Consider the following 18,304-nt stretch of genomic DNA (forward strand, 5'->3'; position numbering starts at 1 on the left):
GGCGCGCCCGTGACGTCACTGTCGTGCGCCTCTCCCGCAGCAAGGGGAATATGGCTCTAGCACGGCGGCTGCGGCTGTTGTCGCTCGCGGCTCGGTTGCTTCTGGCGCCTCGCCGGGACCTGATGGTCCGCGGTCGCAACGAGCCCCTGCCCGTGGTGCGCATCCCGCGGGCTCTACAGCGGCGGCAGGAAGAGCGGCAGAGCGGGCAGCGGAGCCCCCCGCGGCCGGTGCTGGTGCGACCTGGGCCGCTGCTGATCTCAGCGCGGCGACCGGAGTTGAACCAGCCGGCACGCCTCACGCTGGGCCCTTGGGAGCCCGCGCCACTCGCTTCGCGCGGCTGGAGGAATCGGCGCGCCCACGGGGACCATTTCTCCATCGAGCGCGCGCAACATGAGGCTCCGGCGCTGCGGAACCTCTCGCCCAAGGGCAGCTTCACCGATCTGGGTCTGGAGCTCCGCGTTCTGAGCGCACTACGAGAGACTGCTCCCGAAGTTGTTCGGCCCACAACCGTGCAGTCGAGTACCATTCCCCCACTCCTTCGCGGCCGCCACATCCTCTGCGCCGCAGAAACGGGCAGTGGCAAAACCCTCGGCTACATGCTACCTCTCCTTCAACGGCTCTTGGGCCAGCCAAGCCTGGACCCCTGTCGTATCCCTGCTCCTCGAGGCCTGGTTCTTGTGCCTTCTCGAGAATTAGCCGAACAGGTGCGGGCCGTGGCCCAGCCCTTGGGCAGCTCCTTGGGCCTCCAGGTGCGGGAGTTAGGGGGAGGCCATGGCATGAGTAGGATCAGGCTGCAACTGTCCAAACAACCTCCAGCAGATATACTAGTGGCCACTCCGGGGGCTCTGTGGAAGGCCCTGAAAACTCAACTGATCAGCCTGGAGCAGCTGTCCTTCTTGGTGTTGGATGAGGCAGACACGCTGTTGGATGAAAGCTTCCTGGAACTGGTGGATTACATCTTGGAGGGGAGCCATATAGCAGAAGGCCCAGCTGACTTAAAAGACCCCTTCAATCCCAAAGCTCAGTTAGTGCTGGTGGGGGCCACATTTCCCGAAGGTGTAGGCCAGCTGCTGAGTAAAGTTGCCAGCTTAGACTCTCTAACTACCGTTACCAGTGACAAGCTCCACTGCATCATGCCTCATGTCAGACAGACATTCATGAGGCTGAAGGGAACAGAGAAGGTGACTGGGTTGGTGCAGATCCTCAAGCAGCATGACAGAGCATATAGGACTGGCCCCGCAGGAACTGTTCTGGTGTTCTGTAATTGCTCCAGCACTGTGAACTGGCTGGGGTATATTCTGGATGACCACAAAATCCAACACTTAAGACTGCAGGGACAGATGCCAGCCTCAATGAGGGCAGGCATCTTCCAGTCCTTCCAGAAGGGCTCCCGAGACATACTTCTCTGCACAGACATCGCCTCTCGGGGCCTGGACAGCACCCAGGTGGAGCTAGTCATCAATTATGATTTCCCTCTCACCCTGCAAGACTACATCCACAGAGCAGGGAGGGTGGGCCGGGTGGGGAGCGAGGTGCCAGGCACCGTCGTCAGCTTTGTGACCCATCCCTGGGACGTGAGCCTGGTTCAGAAGATTGAGCTGGCAGCTCGCCGGAGGAGAAGCCTTCCAGGACTAGGGTCCTCCTCAGTGAGAGAGCCTTTGCACCAGCAAACCTTATTGCAGCAGGCTTATATATGATGCCACCACAGGGACCTTTCCCTCTGTGCTGGATGGGTGAGCACACTTGTCAGTAGGGTGCTCTGGGCTGCCTAGTCACCTTCTGACGGCCCGGGCTGCTGTCTGGCTTCAAAAGGTAAGCTGCTGGCCAACACTGGAGGGTGAACTACTGAGCATGGCTCTCTGTAGTCTTTCACATGAAGAATAAAGTCGATCTTGGCTCTGTATTATGTCATGGTTTCTAACAATAAGCGATGTTTCCATGGGTGTCCCTTAATAACAGCTTCCACTGGGGCAGAATTCACTAGACTGAGAAGATTCACACTTCAAACTACCACACTTAGGACGAAGGCTCTTTCAATTGATGTTTTAGTTTAAATTTTATTTCCTGCCCCCAAACATCCATTAAGCGCCCAGGAGAAGGAAAAGGGGATGTGACTAGCAATAGAGAGAAATTTTCTTCACAACAATGGCCATGGCAAGCTTAGGCACTTTTGGTGAAATCTCTCTGGGAAGTACTGGCAGAGGAATAAAAGGCAAACTGACACAGAAGTATTGCTTGGTGTGCATTTCCAGGCTCTGCCTTCTTTCTCATCTCTTGGTGGCAGGCGGAGGAAGAGGAGAAAAGGTTAAACTTTTTTATAAACCGGCAGAATAAGCTTATAACATCCTCTCACTATCTCTGCATAGGTTCTAGTCTCTGCAGCATTATATAAGCTTTGCCCAAAGTAATGAACAGTTGAAAGTCAAATGTAATACTTCACCAAACAACTTAAAAATGCTTGCACACCGGAAAGGATTAAGTTGCAGAGAACACAAATGGACCCAGAGCAACCTTTGCCAAAAGAGAATATTGTGCTAAATGTACAGCCATAGCTGTTTTCCATATGAAGAAACAGAAGGATAAAAGAACTTGGTCAAAATCACACAAGTAAGTAGGACAGAATCTGGTCTGTCTGTCCCAAGGGTTGTGTTCTTTAACCACCAGGCTAGCTTTTCTCAAATCTGATTCATGCATAGAATAACTATACACCTCTGTTTGCCTTGAATATTCCCTGTTTATACGTATGCCTGCTGTAGTTTTCAACATTGCCCACTTTGACTCCCAAAAGCAACCGAGAATACACAATAATTTGGTCACTCTATCCATGGACCACTATGGTGGGACTGCCCAGGAAGCTTATTAAAAGTGCAGCTTCCTGAGCCCTACTCCAGATCTAGATAAGTTTTCTGAGGGTTGGCTCAAGAATCCAGGTACAAGTCTTTTTAAGTGGTTTTGTGGAACCCCCCAGGTGAGTCTCTCGCTCTCTTAAGTTAATAAACCATTTATTCTGCCTCCCCCAGATGCCCAGCCAGGTCCTGTTAAGGTAGGAGTCCCCGCACCACATCAGAGGGATGCTCCCAGCCAAGTATTCTCTGGAGACTTGGAGAATCTGAATGGTCTCATGCTGGCCCACTTGCCATGACAAAGCTCCTCCAGAGCATTCCCCTTCACATTTTACCTTCTACCACTCCCAAAGGCAGTCTGCTCCAATGAGGCCTGACTTCGTCTGTCCTAACGTGCACCCGCTGATTCAAGCAGTTTAGGAATACAAGGTGCTGTGGTTCTCAACCAGGGTGGCCCAACCTCTAAAACAATAGTCCAAGCAGTCTCTACCTCCTGGGCACATCCCCTCTGCAACAGCCCCAGTAAACGAATGTCCCTTCTTTGCTTTTTCAAGGTCGGCAACAGGGAGTCCCCTCCTAAAGAAGGTTCTCTCTCATTGCCACACTCTCAAAGGCTGCCCCCAATGTGGTTCCTTCCTCTGGGTCTGATCAGGCTAAGGGCAGAGTTGTCTCTTTCCTTCTCTGAGTCGGACCAAATCGTCTTAGTGACACCTCTTCACGGTGTTGACCATGTGTTTCACGGGGGCTGCTGCTGAGCCTTTATCTCATCCTTTCATGGTGGAGAGAGAGAGGATTATAATGATTTTGACATCTAGGGCAGAGGGGAGTGTAATGATTATGTTGTCATTTTGTATTATGTCCTTTGGTCATGAACTTGTTTTGAATTTCATATGAAAATGGGCCCACCATTCCCACTTTGTGTGGTCATTCAGCACCCTCATTTTGCACCTTTAACATCTCTCTCAGTATCACTTGGAAATGTTTGAAATGGCATGAGCTTGTCCTCACATTCCTATCAGCTGTAAATCCGTGAGCCCCAACATGAACCTAACCATTGAGCAGAACACCTCTCCACTACCTGTGTAACACTGGGTAGGCCCCTTAACCTCTTGGTTTTCCTCAGTCCTCAGTTGTGAAAATGTGAGGGTTCTATGAATTTATATTTGGGGCAGGACAAGGTCGAGGAGAGTGTGTCTTTGCTTTTATTCTTCCAATCTGGAATGTCTTCCCTCTGTTCCCCATGGGTCCAAATCTCACTTGTCCTTCAGGCCCACTGCCAAGGAGCCTTCCCTGATTCCCCAGTCCACACAAATCTCTGCCTCTTAGGGTCAGTGCCATACAACCTAGCTGTCTCTGACGTTAATCTTGCCTCTCAAGCCAATCTCAGAATGTGGGTCTCTCTTGCCCTCCTGGGGCCCCTGGGGCTGTGCCAGCCCACCGGCACGCCCCACGTGGGGTGTCTACTAGACTAGGGCATGGGTGGGGAGGCGCAGGTGTGAGGGGCCAGGCAGAGTACCTCTGCCTCCACCCTACTCTCCTCCACAAAACTGCCCCTCCTCCTGAAGCCTGCCCCTCAAGTCACAGGTTCCTTATTATGACCTCACTGGGTAGTGATGACCTCATAGGCCTTCTCACAGTTTCCATGGCAGGGTAACTGTGCCAACGTGCTGCCCTCAGAGAAACTTCCCTGCCAGTTCTCCACCAGTTACCAATATCTTTGGTTGTCTGAAAGAGAATGTGTGACCGGATCCTCTATATTTACTCTAACATGTGCTCTGTTCCATGGGTGGGCAGTGCGGCAGGTACACCAAGACGGGGCATCTCTACATGAGGCATGGTGTACACACAACCTCCCCTGGCTGGCACATGTTCCTGTGGGGCTTGCCCACCACATACACCTGAGCACTTTCCCAGCTGTAAGTAATACCAGTGACCTGGGACACCTTCAGGGACCCACAGTGCTCACTGCTGAGGACAAGTGAAAGGTCATCCCTGGACAAGTGTGCAGGATGGTTCTGATCTTTAGAAATGTAGCCTTCCCCTTTGGCCTACAGGATGCTTCCATTCAGACCCTTTCTGATTGGCCTCTTAGCAAAAGACAAGTGCATTTTTGTTGGCAAATAGTAAATGGAGAAGTTTGAGGAAGAGGGCCACTCTTGAAACACACCTGCAAACCCAGGCACCTCTGTGCTGTCATGTAGACATCTATATCGGTGCCCTCAGACACATCCCATCCTGAGCTGCTGAGTACTAGGGGAGAGGGTGGTGTCATATTGATGGGAAGACCGGAGGAACCAAGGGGGGTGTTGAAGTGCTAATGAGACTGGAGGGCTGAGGAGATGGTGTCCCAGGAGGCTGGGTTTATGTGATCCTAGACTGGTACCCAGAACGCGGCTCTGAGTCTCCTGATCACTCTGCCTGAGTATTTGGCCTTGTTCTAATCTAGATAAAAGTATCAGAGGGCTAGAGTTCAGTGTGGTTGAAACAGGCAGTATAAATGGGGCCCAAGAGGGGTTGCCAAGGTGGGAGGGGTTCTTAACCAACTTATATTAGATTATTTTTATCCAAAACTTGAAAGACATTTCCATTAAAGCCTCAAAAGTGACAGAGTGCAAGAAATGTTTTCTCTGTTGTGGAAGGGAGAGATGGAGAGGATCATGATTGCAATTACTTTCGGGTTCTACTGTTTTCCCTGGAAACGGTGAAGAGACTTCCTCATGTGCTGCAGCCGTAGGCTCTAGGAATTGCTTTTGCAGCCAGTGTCCCTTCTCTAGGGACTCATAGAGGTGATGGGCCAAGGCTGTGTTTTGGATGTCAAGTAGATTAAAGGTCTTCAGCCAGAAACTGGGAGAGACATGAGAGAGGGAAATTCTGGCAGGAGACTGTGTACAGCAGAAGTGACTGATCAGTTCTGATTTTCTTTGCAGCAGCAGTGGCTCCCGTCTCTCCTCCTACCCCTGGTCACTACCATGTCCTCTACCGAGGGTGTGGAGAAACGCAGTTGGGCTGGCATGGGAAGACATACTGCCTGGTTGGTGGCTACCGGGCCAACGGGGATGTTCCTTTGGCCATGCCAGAAAAGGTGGAAACAGAGAAGCCAGTCCCCAGACGTGCACCCAAGAGAAAGCGCGCTCCGGAAGAGTCGGACGAAGACCTGGGTTGCCCCAGACCCAAAATCTGGCGATTGCAGCATTCAAGCAGTTTAGGACTAGAAGGTGCTTTGATTCTCAAGCAGGGTGGCCCAACCTCTGGGCACATCCCCTCTGCAACAGCCCCAGTAAACGAATGTCCCTTCTTTGCTTTTTCAAGGTCAGCAACAGGGAGTCCCCTCCTAAAGAAGGTTCTCTCTCATTGCCACACTCTCAAAGGCTGTCCCCAATGTGGTTCCTTCCTGTGGGCCTGATCAGGCTAAGGGCTGAGTTGTCTCTTTCCTTCTCTGAGTCGGACCAAATCGTCTTAGTGACACCTCTTCACAGTGTTGACCATGTGTTTCACGGGGGCTGCTGCTGAGCCTTTATCTCAACCTTTCATGGTGGAGAGAGAGAGGATTATAATTTTTACTTCTAGGGCAGAGGGGAGTGTAATGATTATGTTGTCATTTTGTATTATGTCCTTTGGTCATGAACTTGTTTTGAATTTCATATGAAAATGGGCCCACCATTCTCACTTTGTGAGGTCATTCAGCACCCTCATTTTGCACCTTTAACATCTCTCTAAGTATCACTTGGAAATGTTTGAAATGGCATGAGCTTGTCCTCACATTCCTATCAGCTGTAAATCCGGAGCCCCAACATGAACCTAACCATTGAGCAGAACACCTCTCCTCTACCTGTGTAACACTGGGTAGGCCCCTTAACCTCTTGGTTTTCCTCAGTCCTCAGTTGTGAAAATGTGAGGGTTCTATGAATTTATATTTGGGGCAGGACAAGGTCGAGGAGAGTGTGTCTTTGCTTTTATTCTTCCAATCTGGAATGTCTTCCCTCTGTTCCCCATGGGTCCAAATCTCACTTGTCCTTCAGGCCCACAGCCAAGGAGCCTTCCCTGATTCCCCAGTCCACACAAATCTCTGCCTCTTAGGGTCAGTGCCATACAACCTAGCTGTCTCTGACGTTAGTCTTGCCTCTCAAGCCAATCTCAGAATGTGGGTCTCTCTTGCCCTCCTGGGGCCCCTGGGGCTGTGCCAGCCCACCGGCACGCCCCACGTGGGGTGTCTACTAGACTAGGGCATGGGTGGGGAGGCGCAGGTGTGAGGGGCCAGGCAGAGTACCTCTGCCTCCACCCTACTCTCCTCCACAAAACTGCCCCTCCTCCTGAAGCCTGCCCCTCAAGTCACAGGTTCCTTATTATGACCTCACTGGGTAGTGATGACCTCATAGGCCTTCTCACAGTTTCCATGGCAGGGTAACTGTGCCAACGTGCTGCCCTCAGAGAAACTTCCCTGCCAGTTCTCCACCAGTTACCAATATCTTTGGTTGTCTGAAAGAGAATGTGTGACCGGATCCTCTATATTTACTCTAACATGTGCTCTGTTCCATGGGTGGGCAGTGCGGCAGGTACACCAAGACGGGGCATCTCTACAAGAGGCATGGTGTACACACAACCTCCCCTGGCTGGCACATGTTCCTGTGGGGCTTGCCCACCACATACACCTGAGCACTTTCCCAGCTGTAAGTAATACCAGTGACCTGGGACACCTTCAGGGACCCACAGTGCTCACTGCTGAGGACAAGTGAAAGGTCATCCCTGGACAAGTGTGCAGGATGGTTCTGATCTTTAGAAATGTAGCCTTCCCCTTTGGCCTACAGGATGCTTCCATTCAGACCCTTTCTGATTGGCCTCTTAGCAAAAGACAAGTGCATTTTTGTTGGCAAATAGTAAATGGAGAAGTTTGAGGAAGAGGGCCACTCTTGAAACACACCTGCAAACCCAGGCACCTCTGTGCTGTCATGTAGACATCTATATCGGTGCCCTCAGACACATCCCATCCTGAGCTGCTGAGTACTAGGGGAGAGGGTGGTGTCATATTGATGGGAAGACCGGAGGAACCAAGGGGGGTGTTGAAGTGCTAATGAGACTGGAGGGCTGAGGAGATGGTGTCCCAGGAGGCTGGGTTTATGTGATCCTAGACTGGTACCCAGAACGCGGCTCTGAGTCTCCTGATCACTCTGCCTGAGTATTTGGCCTTGTTCTAATCTAGATAAAAGTATCAGAGGGCTAGAGTTCAGTGTGGTTGAAACAGGCAGTATAAATGGGGCCCAAGAGGGGTTGCCAAGGTGGGAGGGGTTCTTAACCAACTTATATTAGATTATTTTTATCCAAAACTTGAAAGACATTTCCATTAAAGCCTCAAAAGTGACAGAGTGCAAGAAATGTTTTCTCTGTTGTGGAAGGGAGAGATGGAGAGGATCATGATTGCAATTACTTTCGGGTTCTACTGTTTTCCCTGGAAACGGTGAAGAGACTTCCTCATGTGCTGCAGCCGTAGGCTCTAGGAATTGCTTTTGCAGCCAGTGTCCCTTCTCTAGGGACTCATAGAGGTGATGGGCCAAGGCTGTGTTTTGGATGTCAAGTAGATTAAAGGTCTTCAGCCAGAAACTGGGAGAGACATGAGAGAGGGAAATTCTGGCAGGAGACTGTGTACAGCAGAAGTGACTGATCAGTTCTGATTTTCTTTGCAGCAGCAGTGGCTCCCGTCTCTCCTCCTACCCCTGGTCACTACCATGTCCTCTACCGAGGGTGTGGAGAAACGCAGTTGGGCTGGCATGGGAAGACATACTGCCTGGTTGGTGGCTACCGGGCCAACGGGGATGTTCCTTTGGCCACGCCAGAAAAGGTGGAAACAGAGAAGCCAGTCCCCAGACGTGCACCCAAGAGAAAGCGCGCTCCGGAAGAGTCGGACGAAGACCTGGGTTGCCCCAGACCCAAAATCTGGCGATTGCAGCATTCAAGCAGTTTAGGACTAGAAGGTGCTTTGATTCTCAAGCAGGGTGGCCCAACCTCTGGGCACATCCCCTCTGCAACAGCCCCAGTAAACGAATGTCCCTTCTTTGCTTTTTCAAGGTCAGCAACAGGGAGTCCCCTCCTAAAGAAGGTTCTCTCTCATTGCCACACTCTCAAAGGCTGTCCCCAATGTGGTTCCTTCCTGTGGGCCTGATCAGGCTAAGGGCTGAGTTGTCTCTTTCCTTCTCTGAGTCGGACCAAATCGTCTTAGTGACACCTCTTCACAGTGTTGACCATGTGTTTCACGGGGGCTGCTGCTGAGCCTTTATCTCAACCTTTCATGGTGGAGAGAGAGAGGATTATAATTTTTACTTCTAGGGCAGAGGGGAGTGTAATGATTATGTTGTCATTTTGTATTATGTCCTTTGGTCATGAACTTGTTTTGAATTTCATATGAAAATGGGCCCACCATTCTCACTTTGTGAGGTCATTCAGCACCCTCATTTTGCACCTTTAACATCTCTCTAAGTATCACTTGGAAATGTTTGAAATGGCATGAGCTTGTCCTCACATTCCTATCAGCTGTAAATCCGGAGCCCCAACATGAACCTAACCATTGAGCAGAACACCTCTCCTCTACCTGTGTAACACTGGGTAGGCCCCTTAACCTCTTGGTTTTCCTCAGTCCTCAGTTGTGAAAATGTGAGGGTTCTATGAATTTATATTTGGGGCAGGACAAGGTCGAGGAGAGTGTGTCTTTGCTTTTATTCTTCCAATCTGGAATGTCTTCCCTCTGTTCCCCATGGGTCCAAATCTCACTTGTCCTTCAGGCCCACAGCCAAGGAGCCTTCCCTGATTCCCCAGTCCACACAAATCTCTGCCTCTTAGGGTCAGTGCCATACAACCTAGCTGTCTCTGACGTTAGTCTTGCCTCTCAAGCCAATCTCAGAATGTGGGTCTCTCTTGCCCTCCTGGGGCCCCTGGGGCTGTGCCAGCCCACCGGCACGCCCCACGTGGGGTGTCTACTAGACTAGGGCATGGGTGGGGAGGCCCAGGTGTGAGGGGCCAGGCAGAGTACCTCTGCCTCCACCCTACTCTCCTCCACAAAACTGCCCCTCCTCCTAAAGCCTGCCTCTCAAGTCACAAGTTCCTTATATGACCTCACTGGGTAAGGGTAACTAGGCCAACGTGCTGCCCTCAGAGAAACTTCCCTGCCAGTTCTCCAACAGATACCAATCTCTTTGGTTGTCTGAGAGAGAATGTCTGACCAGATCTTCTATATTTACTCTAACCTGTCCTCTGTTCCCTGGGAGGGCAGTGCAGCAGGTACACTGAGACCGGGCATCTGTACAGGATTCATGGTGTACACACAAACTCCCCTGGCTGCCACATGTTCCTGTGGGGCTTGCCCACCACATACACCTGAGCACTTTCCCAGCTGTAAGTAATACCAGTGACCTGGGACACCTTCAGGGACCCACAGTGCTCACTGTTGAGGACAAGTGAAAGGTCATCCCTGGACAAGTGTGCAGGATGGTTCTGATCTTTCTAAATGTAGCCTTCCCCTTTGGGCTACAGGATGCTTCCATTCAGACCCTTTCCTGATTGGCCTCTTAGCAAAAGACAAGTGCATTTTTGTTGGCAAATGGTAAATGGAGCAGTTTGAAGAAGAGGGCCACTCTTCAAACACACCTTCAAACCCAGGCACCTCTGTGCTCTCATGTAGACATCTATATCGGTGCCCTCAGACACATCCCATCCTGAGCTGCTGAGTACTAAGGGAGAGGGTGGTGCCATATTGATGGGAAGACCGGAAGAACCAAGGGGGGTGTTGAAGTGCTAATGAGACTGGAGGGCTGAGGAGATGGTGTCCCAGGAGGCTGGGTTGATGTGAGCCTAGACTTGGTACCCAGAACCCGGTTCTGAGTCTCCTGATCACTCTGCCTCAGTATTTGGCCTTGTTCTAATCTAGATAAAAGTATCAGAGGGCTAGAGTTCAGTGTGGTTGAAGCAGGCAGTATAAATGGGGCCCAAGAGGGGTTGCCAAGGTGGGAGGGGTTCTTAACCAACTTATATTAGATTATTTTTATCCAAAACTTGAAAGACATTTCCATTAAAGCCTCAAAAGTGACAGAGTGCAAGAAATGTTTTCTCTGTTGTGGAAGGGAGAGATGGAGAGGATCATGATTGCAACTACTTTCAGGTTCTACTGTTTTCCCTGGAAACGGTGAAGAGACTTCCTCATGTACTGCGGCCGTAGGCTCTAGGAATTGCTTTTGCAGCCAGTGTCCCTTCTCTAGGGACTCATAGAGGTGATGGGCCAAGGCTGTGTTTTGGATGTCAAGTAGATTAAAGGTCTTCAGCCAGAAACTGGGAGAGACATGAGAGAGGGAAATTCTGGCAGGAGACTGTGTACAGCAGAAGTGACTGATCAGTTCTGATTTTCTTTGCAGCAGCAGTGGCTCCCGTCTCTCCTCCTACCCCTGGTCACTACCATGTCCTCTACCGAGGGTGTGGAGAAACGCAGTTGGGCTGGCATGGGGAGACATACTGCCTGGTTGGTGGCTACCGGGCCTACGGGGATGTTCCTTTGGCCACGCCAGCAAAGGTGGAAGCAGAGAAGCCAGTCCCCAGACGTGCTCCCAAGAGAAAGCGCGCTCTGGAAGAGTCGGACGAAGACCTGGGTTGCCCCAGACCCAAAATCCGGCGATTGCAGCATGGTGCCAGGAGGTGGACCCCACAGAATCTTGCTGGCTGAGCCATTCTGAAGAGAGGGCAACGGTTTAACTGCCTAAGGCAGCGAATGCCTCTTCCTGCAGTGACCCACCCCGTCCCCCAACTGCCAACTGCCACAGATTAGAACCTACGTCGTTCTGTTTGAGCCTTCCTCAGCCAGGAGCCTCCTTCCACACTAAATGGCCATAAGCAAGGAGCCTCAGAAACTGAGGTTTGAAATGAGAGTCTGCCCTGAACATCCCAGGGCTGAAGCTGGCCTGGAAGAAAACGTGATGTTCCTCCGCTCAATCCTCAGGGGCCGAGCCGAGGAGGATGCAGGAGCAGAGACAGGGTGCAGAGAAGCCTTAGCAGTCTACCACATGGGCTCCTGCCCTGAGCCATTGTCAGCGGCCACCACCACAAACCAGGGGGGAGCTGGGTTTTTTGAAACTGAAAGCAGCAATCTGTGGCTTCCCAAAGAGCCTCCTGCCTGGGGTCTCAGGAGGCAGGATAGAGGGACCCAGGAAGACCTGCTCCCTGAAGCAAGAACAGGATGGAGAGTCAAGCAGCACGCACCCTGCCCCGAGGTTCACATGCTCCTTTATTCCCAGCCCTTTCTGTCCCCAGTGGGGTCCCTTCCTGCTCAATAAAATGTTTTTCTGTAACAGATTTCTAGGGTCGCCAGTGCTCAGACTTAGGTCACTACCCCTGTGCTAGGCACTCCTGCTACCCAGGAAAGGTTCCAAAGGTGGAACAGCTCCAGGGGGTGCCAGGGATCAGAGCAAAAACTTGAGAGGCTGGGGATGAAGGAGTTTGGGCACAGTCCCTAAAGCATCTGTGGTTGAGCTTCTGTGAGAAGGCACATCCCCTCTATGTGTGTGTGTGTGTGTGTGTGTGCGCGTGTGTGTATGTGTGTGTGTTGGGGGGAGGGGGTCCCCAAAGGAGGCAGCTAGGGGGAGGGCCTGAGGCTGGAAATGGGGAATGGCCTGCGGCCTCTGAGCAAGCACAGGCACTTAGCCCTTGAGGTTTCTGGGAAAGCTAGAGCCACAAGGGCCACGAGATAAGGCAAGTGTAGCCGCAGAACCCAGGTGCCAGGTCTTTCCTCAGAACCTATACTTCTCCACGAGGCCGGGCCTTCCACGCTGAGGTAGGAGGGATCCTGGCCAGAAGGTCAGCCAGCAGCTCTGGGAGGAAGGTTGCTGCGATGGGGGCTCTGCTGCCATGGAAATGACTTCATTTCCTTCCACTCAAATAGCCTACTGACTGGGTTCCTGCTCTGTTGAGTAAAAGGGTCGTTGACTCTCCCCAGAAGGTTGTTCAGTTCACATCCCAAAAGTCCCTCTATTCAGGTCCTGGGGAGGTGTAGCAACTCCTGAGGGCGCTCTTTCCTGAGGCTGGCTGACAGAAGTGGGGGAGGTTCCTGATAGTTCCCAGGTGCTGGTTGAAGTCCCCAGAGAATGGTCATGCAGGTTGGGGAATCAAGTAGGTGGAGAGAGAAGGTCGGGGGCAGAGGGCCCCTTCCTGAATCCAGAGCTCACAAGGTTACCCCCCATTTCCAGAAACTCTCTCTTCCCCCACACCAGCCCACATGGCCCAGTACCAGGAAACCGGGAGCCCAGAGCACTTGTGGCCGCACAGACACTCGCACGCAGCCCTCGGAGTGGGCGGGGCTGGCTGCAGGCAGATGGGGACGAGGTGTGCTCCCGGGAGGCCTCGGGCTGAAGGTGGCCCTCTGAGAGAAGCACCCCAGCTTGGACAGGAAGGTTAGAGGCAGGGGAGAGCAACCTAGGGCGCCCCCTCGGAGCAGTGGGAGTGGGAAGAGGGGCAGGGGCGGAGGGAAGCCGCGATGGGAGGCGAGCGGGCTCTCAGCAGAGGCCAGCTTAGCCCGCGGGAGCTGCCTCTGAGCAGCGGGCGGGAGGGCAGTGCCGCCCTGTGGCCGCCGGGCTTCGCGGATCGCGGCTCTCCGCACACGGGTCGCAGGGTCCTGTGACTCTGTATCCCCTCTCTCACCCCGCCCCCCTCGCGAGGCCGCGCCGCTGGGTGGCCTGTGTCGACGGGCAGAACCCCATCGCCCGCCCCTCTCAGACCCGCCTCTGCCCACCTGCCTGGCCCTGCGCAGCTTGCGGCCCGGGGGCCTCGAAGGTCCCCGCGCACTCAGCCAGTGACCTCTGCTGTGTCTGCTGCTCCTGCTGTGTCTGCTGCTGCGGCCGGTAACCCGCGTCCAGACCACGCCGGGCACCTCCAGCACCCCAAGTCCGCGGGAGCGCACGCGGGCCCTGATGCGGGACTTTCCGCTTGTGGACGGGTGGCTGCAGTGTGTGCGGGCTGGTGGGGGCCGGTGGGGGCCTAGCCTGGCCCTGGGCAGGGGAGGAGGTCCGGAGCATGCAGAGCTAGTGGGGAGGCTCCCTCACACCACCCCTGGATGTCCTCTCCATCATCTATGGATGCCCTTCCCCTTCTCTGTCATCCCCTCCCTGGTGGGAACCCCTCAGCCCAGGCCTCAGCTGCTCCTAGTATAGTCTGTGTGACAGTGTGAGGTGGGGGACCCCCAGGCTGGCCCAGGCCAGGCAATGTGTCCTGCCTGATCCCAAAACCTAAGGAGCCCACCCATTTGCCTTGACCTCCCTCCAGCCACAACGACATGCCCCTGGTCCTGAGGCAGTTTTACCACAATGGGCTACAGGATGTTAATCTGTGCAATTTTAGCCATGGCCAGACCAGCTTGGACAGGCTGAAAGACGGTCTCGTGGGTGCCCAGGTACCAAAGGGACACACAAGGTGCCACCATGGCTGCTGGGGAATGTGGGGCAGTTTGGGGGCCTCAGAGACCACAGGTTAGTCACATTGGAACTAAGTTACCATAGTGACCTAGCAAGTGCCATGCCATGGATGCTGGGGGCTACAGGGGTCACAGTGACCCAACCTGACAGGCATCCAAGTACCACAGAAAAAGCAACGCATTACATGTGACTTCTGGGCACAGTGAGTGCTGTGCCAGCTGAGGAGGCTATGAGAAGCCCAAGGAGTTCCAAAGCCCAAACTAAGCCCTGGCCTTCCCTCAGTTCTGGTCAGCCTACGTCCCATGCCAGACCCACGAACGGGATGCTGTGCGCCTCCCCCTGGAGCAAATTGACCTCATCCGCCTCATGTGTGCCTCCTATTCTGAGCTGGAGCTTGTGACCTCAGTTAAAGGTAGACAGGGGACTTCCCTGGTAGTCCAGAGGTTAAGACTCCACGCTTCCACTGCAGGGCGCTCGGGTTTGATCCCCGGTGGGGGAACTAAGAGCCCTCATGCTGCGCGGCACGGCCAAAAAAAAAAAAAAAAAAGGTTAACAGACTGGTGGTGGTAGGTGTTAGGGACTTCAGTAAGCTACCCCTGCCTCTGAAAATGATCATCTGACCTACCTGCCCCCAGCTCTCAACAATACCCGGAAGTTGGCTTGCCTCATTGGTGTGGAGGGCGGCCACTCACTGGACAGTAGCCTCTCCATCTTGCGTACCTTCTATGCGCTGGGTGTGCGCTACGTGACACTCACCCACACCTGCAACACGCCCTGGTGAGAGCAGTGCAGGTGGTAAGGGCCTAGTGAGGCAGGGATCTGCCCAAGATCACGCTGGGGCCCAAAGCAAGTTTACCCCTGGGATCCGGCCCTGAACCTGGGGTGGGGAGGGGAATGGAGGTTTGCAGAACAAGACTGAATCCCCAGAAGGGCCCTCCTACTGCCAGGCACAGCCCAGTTTGGGTCCCTCCTCTTGCACCAGGGAGTTGCAGGTGTAGACGGTTCGACAGAACCTCTTTCTAGGCTCTTGTAGCCAAGTCATGGCCACCAGTCAGACTGCCTCCTGGCCATCCTGCAGGGCACAGAGCTCAGCAAAGGGTATCCACCCCTTCTACAGCAATGTCAGTCGGCTGACCGGCTTTGGCGAGGTAAGGACCCGGGTTCCATACCCTGCCCCACATGAATGTACAGCCCCGCCTGTTCCCTACAGATAAATGCACACAGGATAAATGCAGCCCTGATGCCCTCTCCCCATCCTGTCCCTGCAGAAGGTGGTGGCAGAAATGAACCGCCTGGGCATGATGGTGGACTTGTCCCATGTCTCGATGCTGTGGCACGGCGAGCCCTAGACGTGTCACAGGCACCTGTCATCTTCTCCCACTCAGCTGCCCGGGGTGTGTGCAAGAACACTCGGAATGTTCCTGATGATATCCTGCAGCTTCTGGTGAGAGACTGCCCTGGCCCTCAAACCTAAAGCAAGAGGTTCAAACCAGGAGCCCTTGAACCTGAGCCTCTTCTCCCTCAATTTCCTCAAACCCCAGGTTAAATATCTTCTGCCCCCAAAACCCACGGTCCACAGCCCCTGAACTCTTGAGCCCTAGGTGGGGGTCTAGGTGGTAAGATACTCCTCCAAACCCGGAGACCCAGGGCCAAGACACCACCCAGACCAGGGCTGCGGCTCCTCCATTCACACAAACCCAGAGAGGAGACGACTCTGACCTCAACACCTTCCTCACAGGGGCCGAGAGAGTGAACAGGCAGGTGGCTGTGCTGGGGGCCAAGCTGACTGTCCACCGGTCCGCCCCTGCAGAAGAAGAACGGTGGCATCGTGATGGTGTCCTTGTCCGTGCGGGTGCTGCAGTGCAACCCGTTAGCCAACGTGCCTACCGTGGCAGGTGAGCCTCACCCTGGGCTCTCTGAAAACTCTGATTTGGAGCTGAAGCTGGGTCCAAATTTGGGGAGGACTTCAGAAGAGCCCCAGTGGTTTGACCCACCTGTTGGCAATAGGTACAGCTCCCAAAAACCCAGTAATGGACGGTACACAGCACCTTGGTGCCATGTGGAACTGGAGCCACGAAATCAAAACTGCGATACTGATGGGTATCAGGGAGGCTGTCAGACACAGAGCCCGGGTGCTGCCCATCTGTGCCTCTGCGGGGGCTCCTAAAGCGCACTGCCCCTACCTCTGGCCAAGGGACTGGACAGCTCCTTAGGTCTCTGGGGTCTTCATCAGTTGTACTCTTGTTCCTCTCTCATCCTCCACACCCGGGGAAAGGAGCCCCCACAGGTTCTCAAGGAGACTGGGAGGCAGGGTGAATCTTGGGTGGGAAATGGCCCAAACAGGGGGCTCTGGGGTCCACTCCAAATCTGAAGTCCAGTTTAGAGCCAGCTGGGATCACTTCACATCAAACCTCAGGGCCCTCTAGTTGGTACTCTCGGTGCCAGGCCATGAAGGAACTGGCCTGTTTGGCCTACAGGCTGCAAAAAGGGGAATCAACAGAGGCCAGTCATCACCCCCACCCCTGCCCTGGAAGCCCCACACTGCTGACTTCCCATTCTTCAGATCACTTCGACCACATCAGGGCAGTCATTGGATGCAAGTTCGTCGGGATTGGCGGAGATTATGACGGGGCTGGCCGGTGAGTGCTTCCCCGTGGCTTGTCTCGGTTGGCTGGGCAGCAGTGGGGCTTTCACAGCCACCGTGCCCACCACACTGTGGTCCTCATGGCCTTGACCATAGCCTCAGGTGTGCTGGCCCAACTGGTATCTCCCCTCTCCCAGGGTCTGCTTCCTGGGCTCTCCTGTCTGTTTGGCCCTACTCTAGGTCATCATATTTGTCTAAAACACCACACAGAGCTCATCTGCCCAGCATCTGCGCCCATCCAGTGCCAGCAGACCCACGGCCTCTGAGCAGACTCTTAGCAAGGTCTGGGCTGGGCTGACCATCTTCTCTGCCTGCAGCTGGGTCTGTGCATGCAGGGGGGTCAACCCAGTTCTTAAAAAGCTTTTCTTCTCTTTATGAATGGAGACAAAAATTGCATTCAGTGAAAGGCATAGATCTCAACAGTACAATTCAATGACTTTTGACGAATAGTCGAGGCGCTTTTGGGGCCTTCCCCTGAAGGATGAAGAGCAGGAGTGAATCATTTACTCTCTCCAAGTCTCCATTTTCCATATCTGACCAGGGCTGGGGTTCAGTGGACCGTGGACACATAGGGCTTTGGTTCTGACTCAGGACCAGGGAACAGGTCTGAGGCCCAATAGCTGGCTGGCTGGCGGCCACACAGGTTCCCACAGGGGCTGGAGGACGTGTCCATATACCCGGTACTGATAGAGGAGTTACTGAGGCATGGCTAGAGTGAGGAAGAGCTCTGGGGTGTGCTTCGAGGAAACGTGCGGCGGGTCTTCAGACAGGTGGAACAGGTATGCTGGGCTGGGCAAAAGAGTAGCTCTGAGCAGGTGGTCTGAGCAGGTGTACGTGGGGGTGCTGTGAGAGGTGCTGCCCGCTGACTGCCGCCTCCAGGTACGGGAGGAGAACGAGGGACAGAGTCCCTTGGAGGATGAGTTTCCAGATGAGCAGCTGGGCAGCTCTTGCCGCTCCGTCCTCCCACGTCTGCATCAGAGAGAGGATCTGGCTCCAGACCAGAAACTAACCAGAGCTGCGGTTCGTGGGAATCCCATTTTGTCACCTAAGTGGTCATTCTCAAAATCTTGCCCCCACATGGGCCCAGGCCTCACAGTTATTGCTGCTTCCCAGTCCTCATTGTTTGGCTCTGGTGATCCAGTTAATCCTGCCAGATGTCACTTTGGCAGCCACAGATACCCCACAAAGTTTCCTTGCATGCGAGCACAAACATTTCCTGAAAATAAATGTTTTAGAAATGGAATCAGCACGAGTGTCCTTCTCCGTGGTGGGGTCTGTGGTGCAGGCTCCCAATACTGGGGTTTGGTGGGGGACCCTGCAGTTTAGACACCGGATACTCAAGGAAGACCTGTTGGCAGTGGCCTGAGGAAACCCAGGTGGCT

At 53.8% G+C, this 18,304-nt stretch overlaps 2 protein-coding genes across 6 annotated transcripts; both read left to right on the plus strand.

Moving 5' to 3' along the window:
* The first annotated feature begins 40 nt into the window (after window positions 1-40).
* Window positions 41-12,136, plus strand: DDX28 (DEAD-box helicase 28). Of its 5 annotated transcripts, none has more exons than XM_061174384.1 (4): window positions 41-1,812; window positions 5,771-6,152; window positions 8,525-8,809; window positions 11,237-12,136. In XM_061174384.1, the coding sequence occupies exon 1, from the start codon at window positions 51-53 to the stop codon at window positions 1,695-1,697; it is 1,647 nt and encodes a 548-aa protein (XP_061030367.1). In that variant the 5' UTR covers window positions 41-50; the 3' UTR covers window positions 1,698-1,812; window positions 5,771-6,152; window positions 8,525-8,809; window positions 11,237-12,136. The 5 variants fall into 5 exon arrangements, with proteins under 5 accessions (XP_061030367.1, XP_061030366.1, XP_061030365.1 ...); XM_061174383.1 differs by having other exon boundaries at window positions 11,240-12,136; XM_061174382.1 differs by having other exon boundaries at window positions 5,771-6,058; window positions 11,240-12,136.
* Window positions 12,137-13,344: 1,208 nt separating this feature from the next.
* On the plus strand, window positions 13,345-18,058 carry LOC133077620 (dipeptidase 2-like). Its single transcript, XM_061172424.1, is given in 13 exon segments — window positions 13,345-13,479; window positions 13,724-13,836; window positions 14,130-14,256; window positions 14,561-14,690; window positions 14,914-15,055; window positions 15,357-15,426; window positions 15,547-15,598; window positions 15,601-15,722; window positions 16,089-16,173; window positions 16,842-16,917; window positions 17,566-17,701; window positions 17,802-18,024; window positions 18,027-18,058. Coding segments are annotated over 13 exon segments (1,443 nt in total).
* Window positions 18,059-18,304: the final 246 nt, after the last annotated feature.

The sequence above is a fragment of the Eubalaena glacialis genome, chromosome 18, assembly GCF_028564815.1.
Source record: "Eubalaena glacialis isolate mEubGla1 chromosome 18, mEubGla1.1.hap2.+ XY, whole genome shotgun sequence".
In the NCBI taxonomy this organism is placed as follows: Eukaryota; Metazoa; Chordata; class Mammalia; order Artiodactyla; family Balaenidae; genus Eubalaena; species Eubalaena glacialis.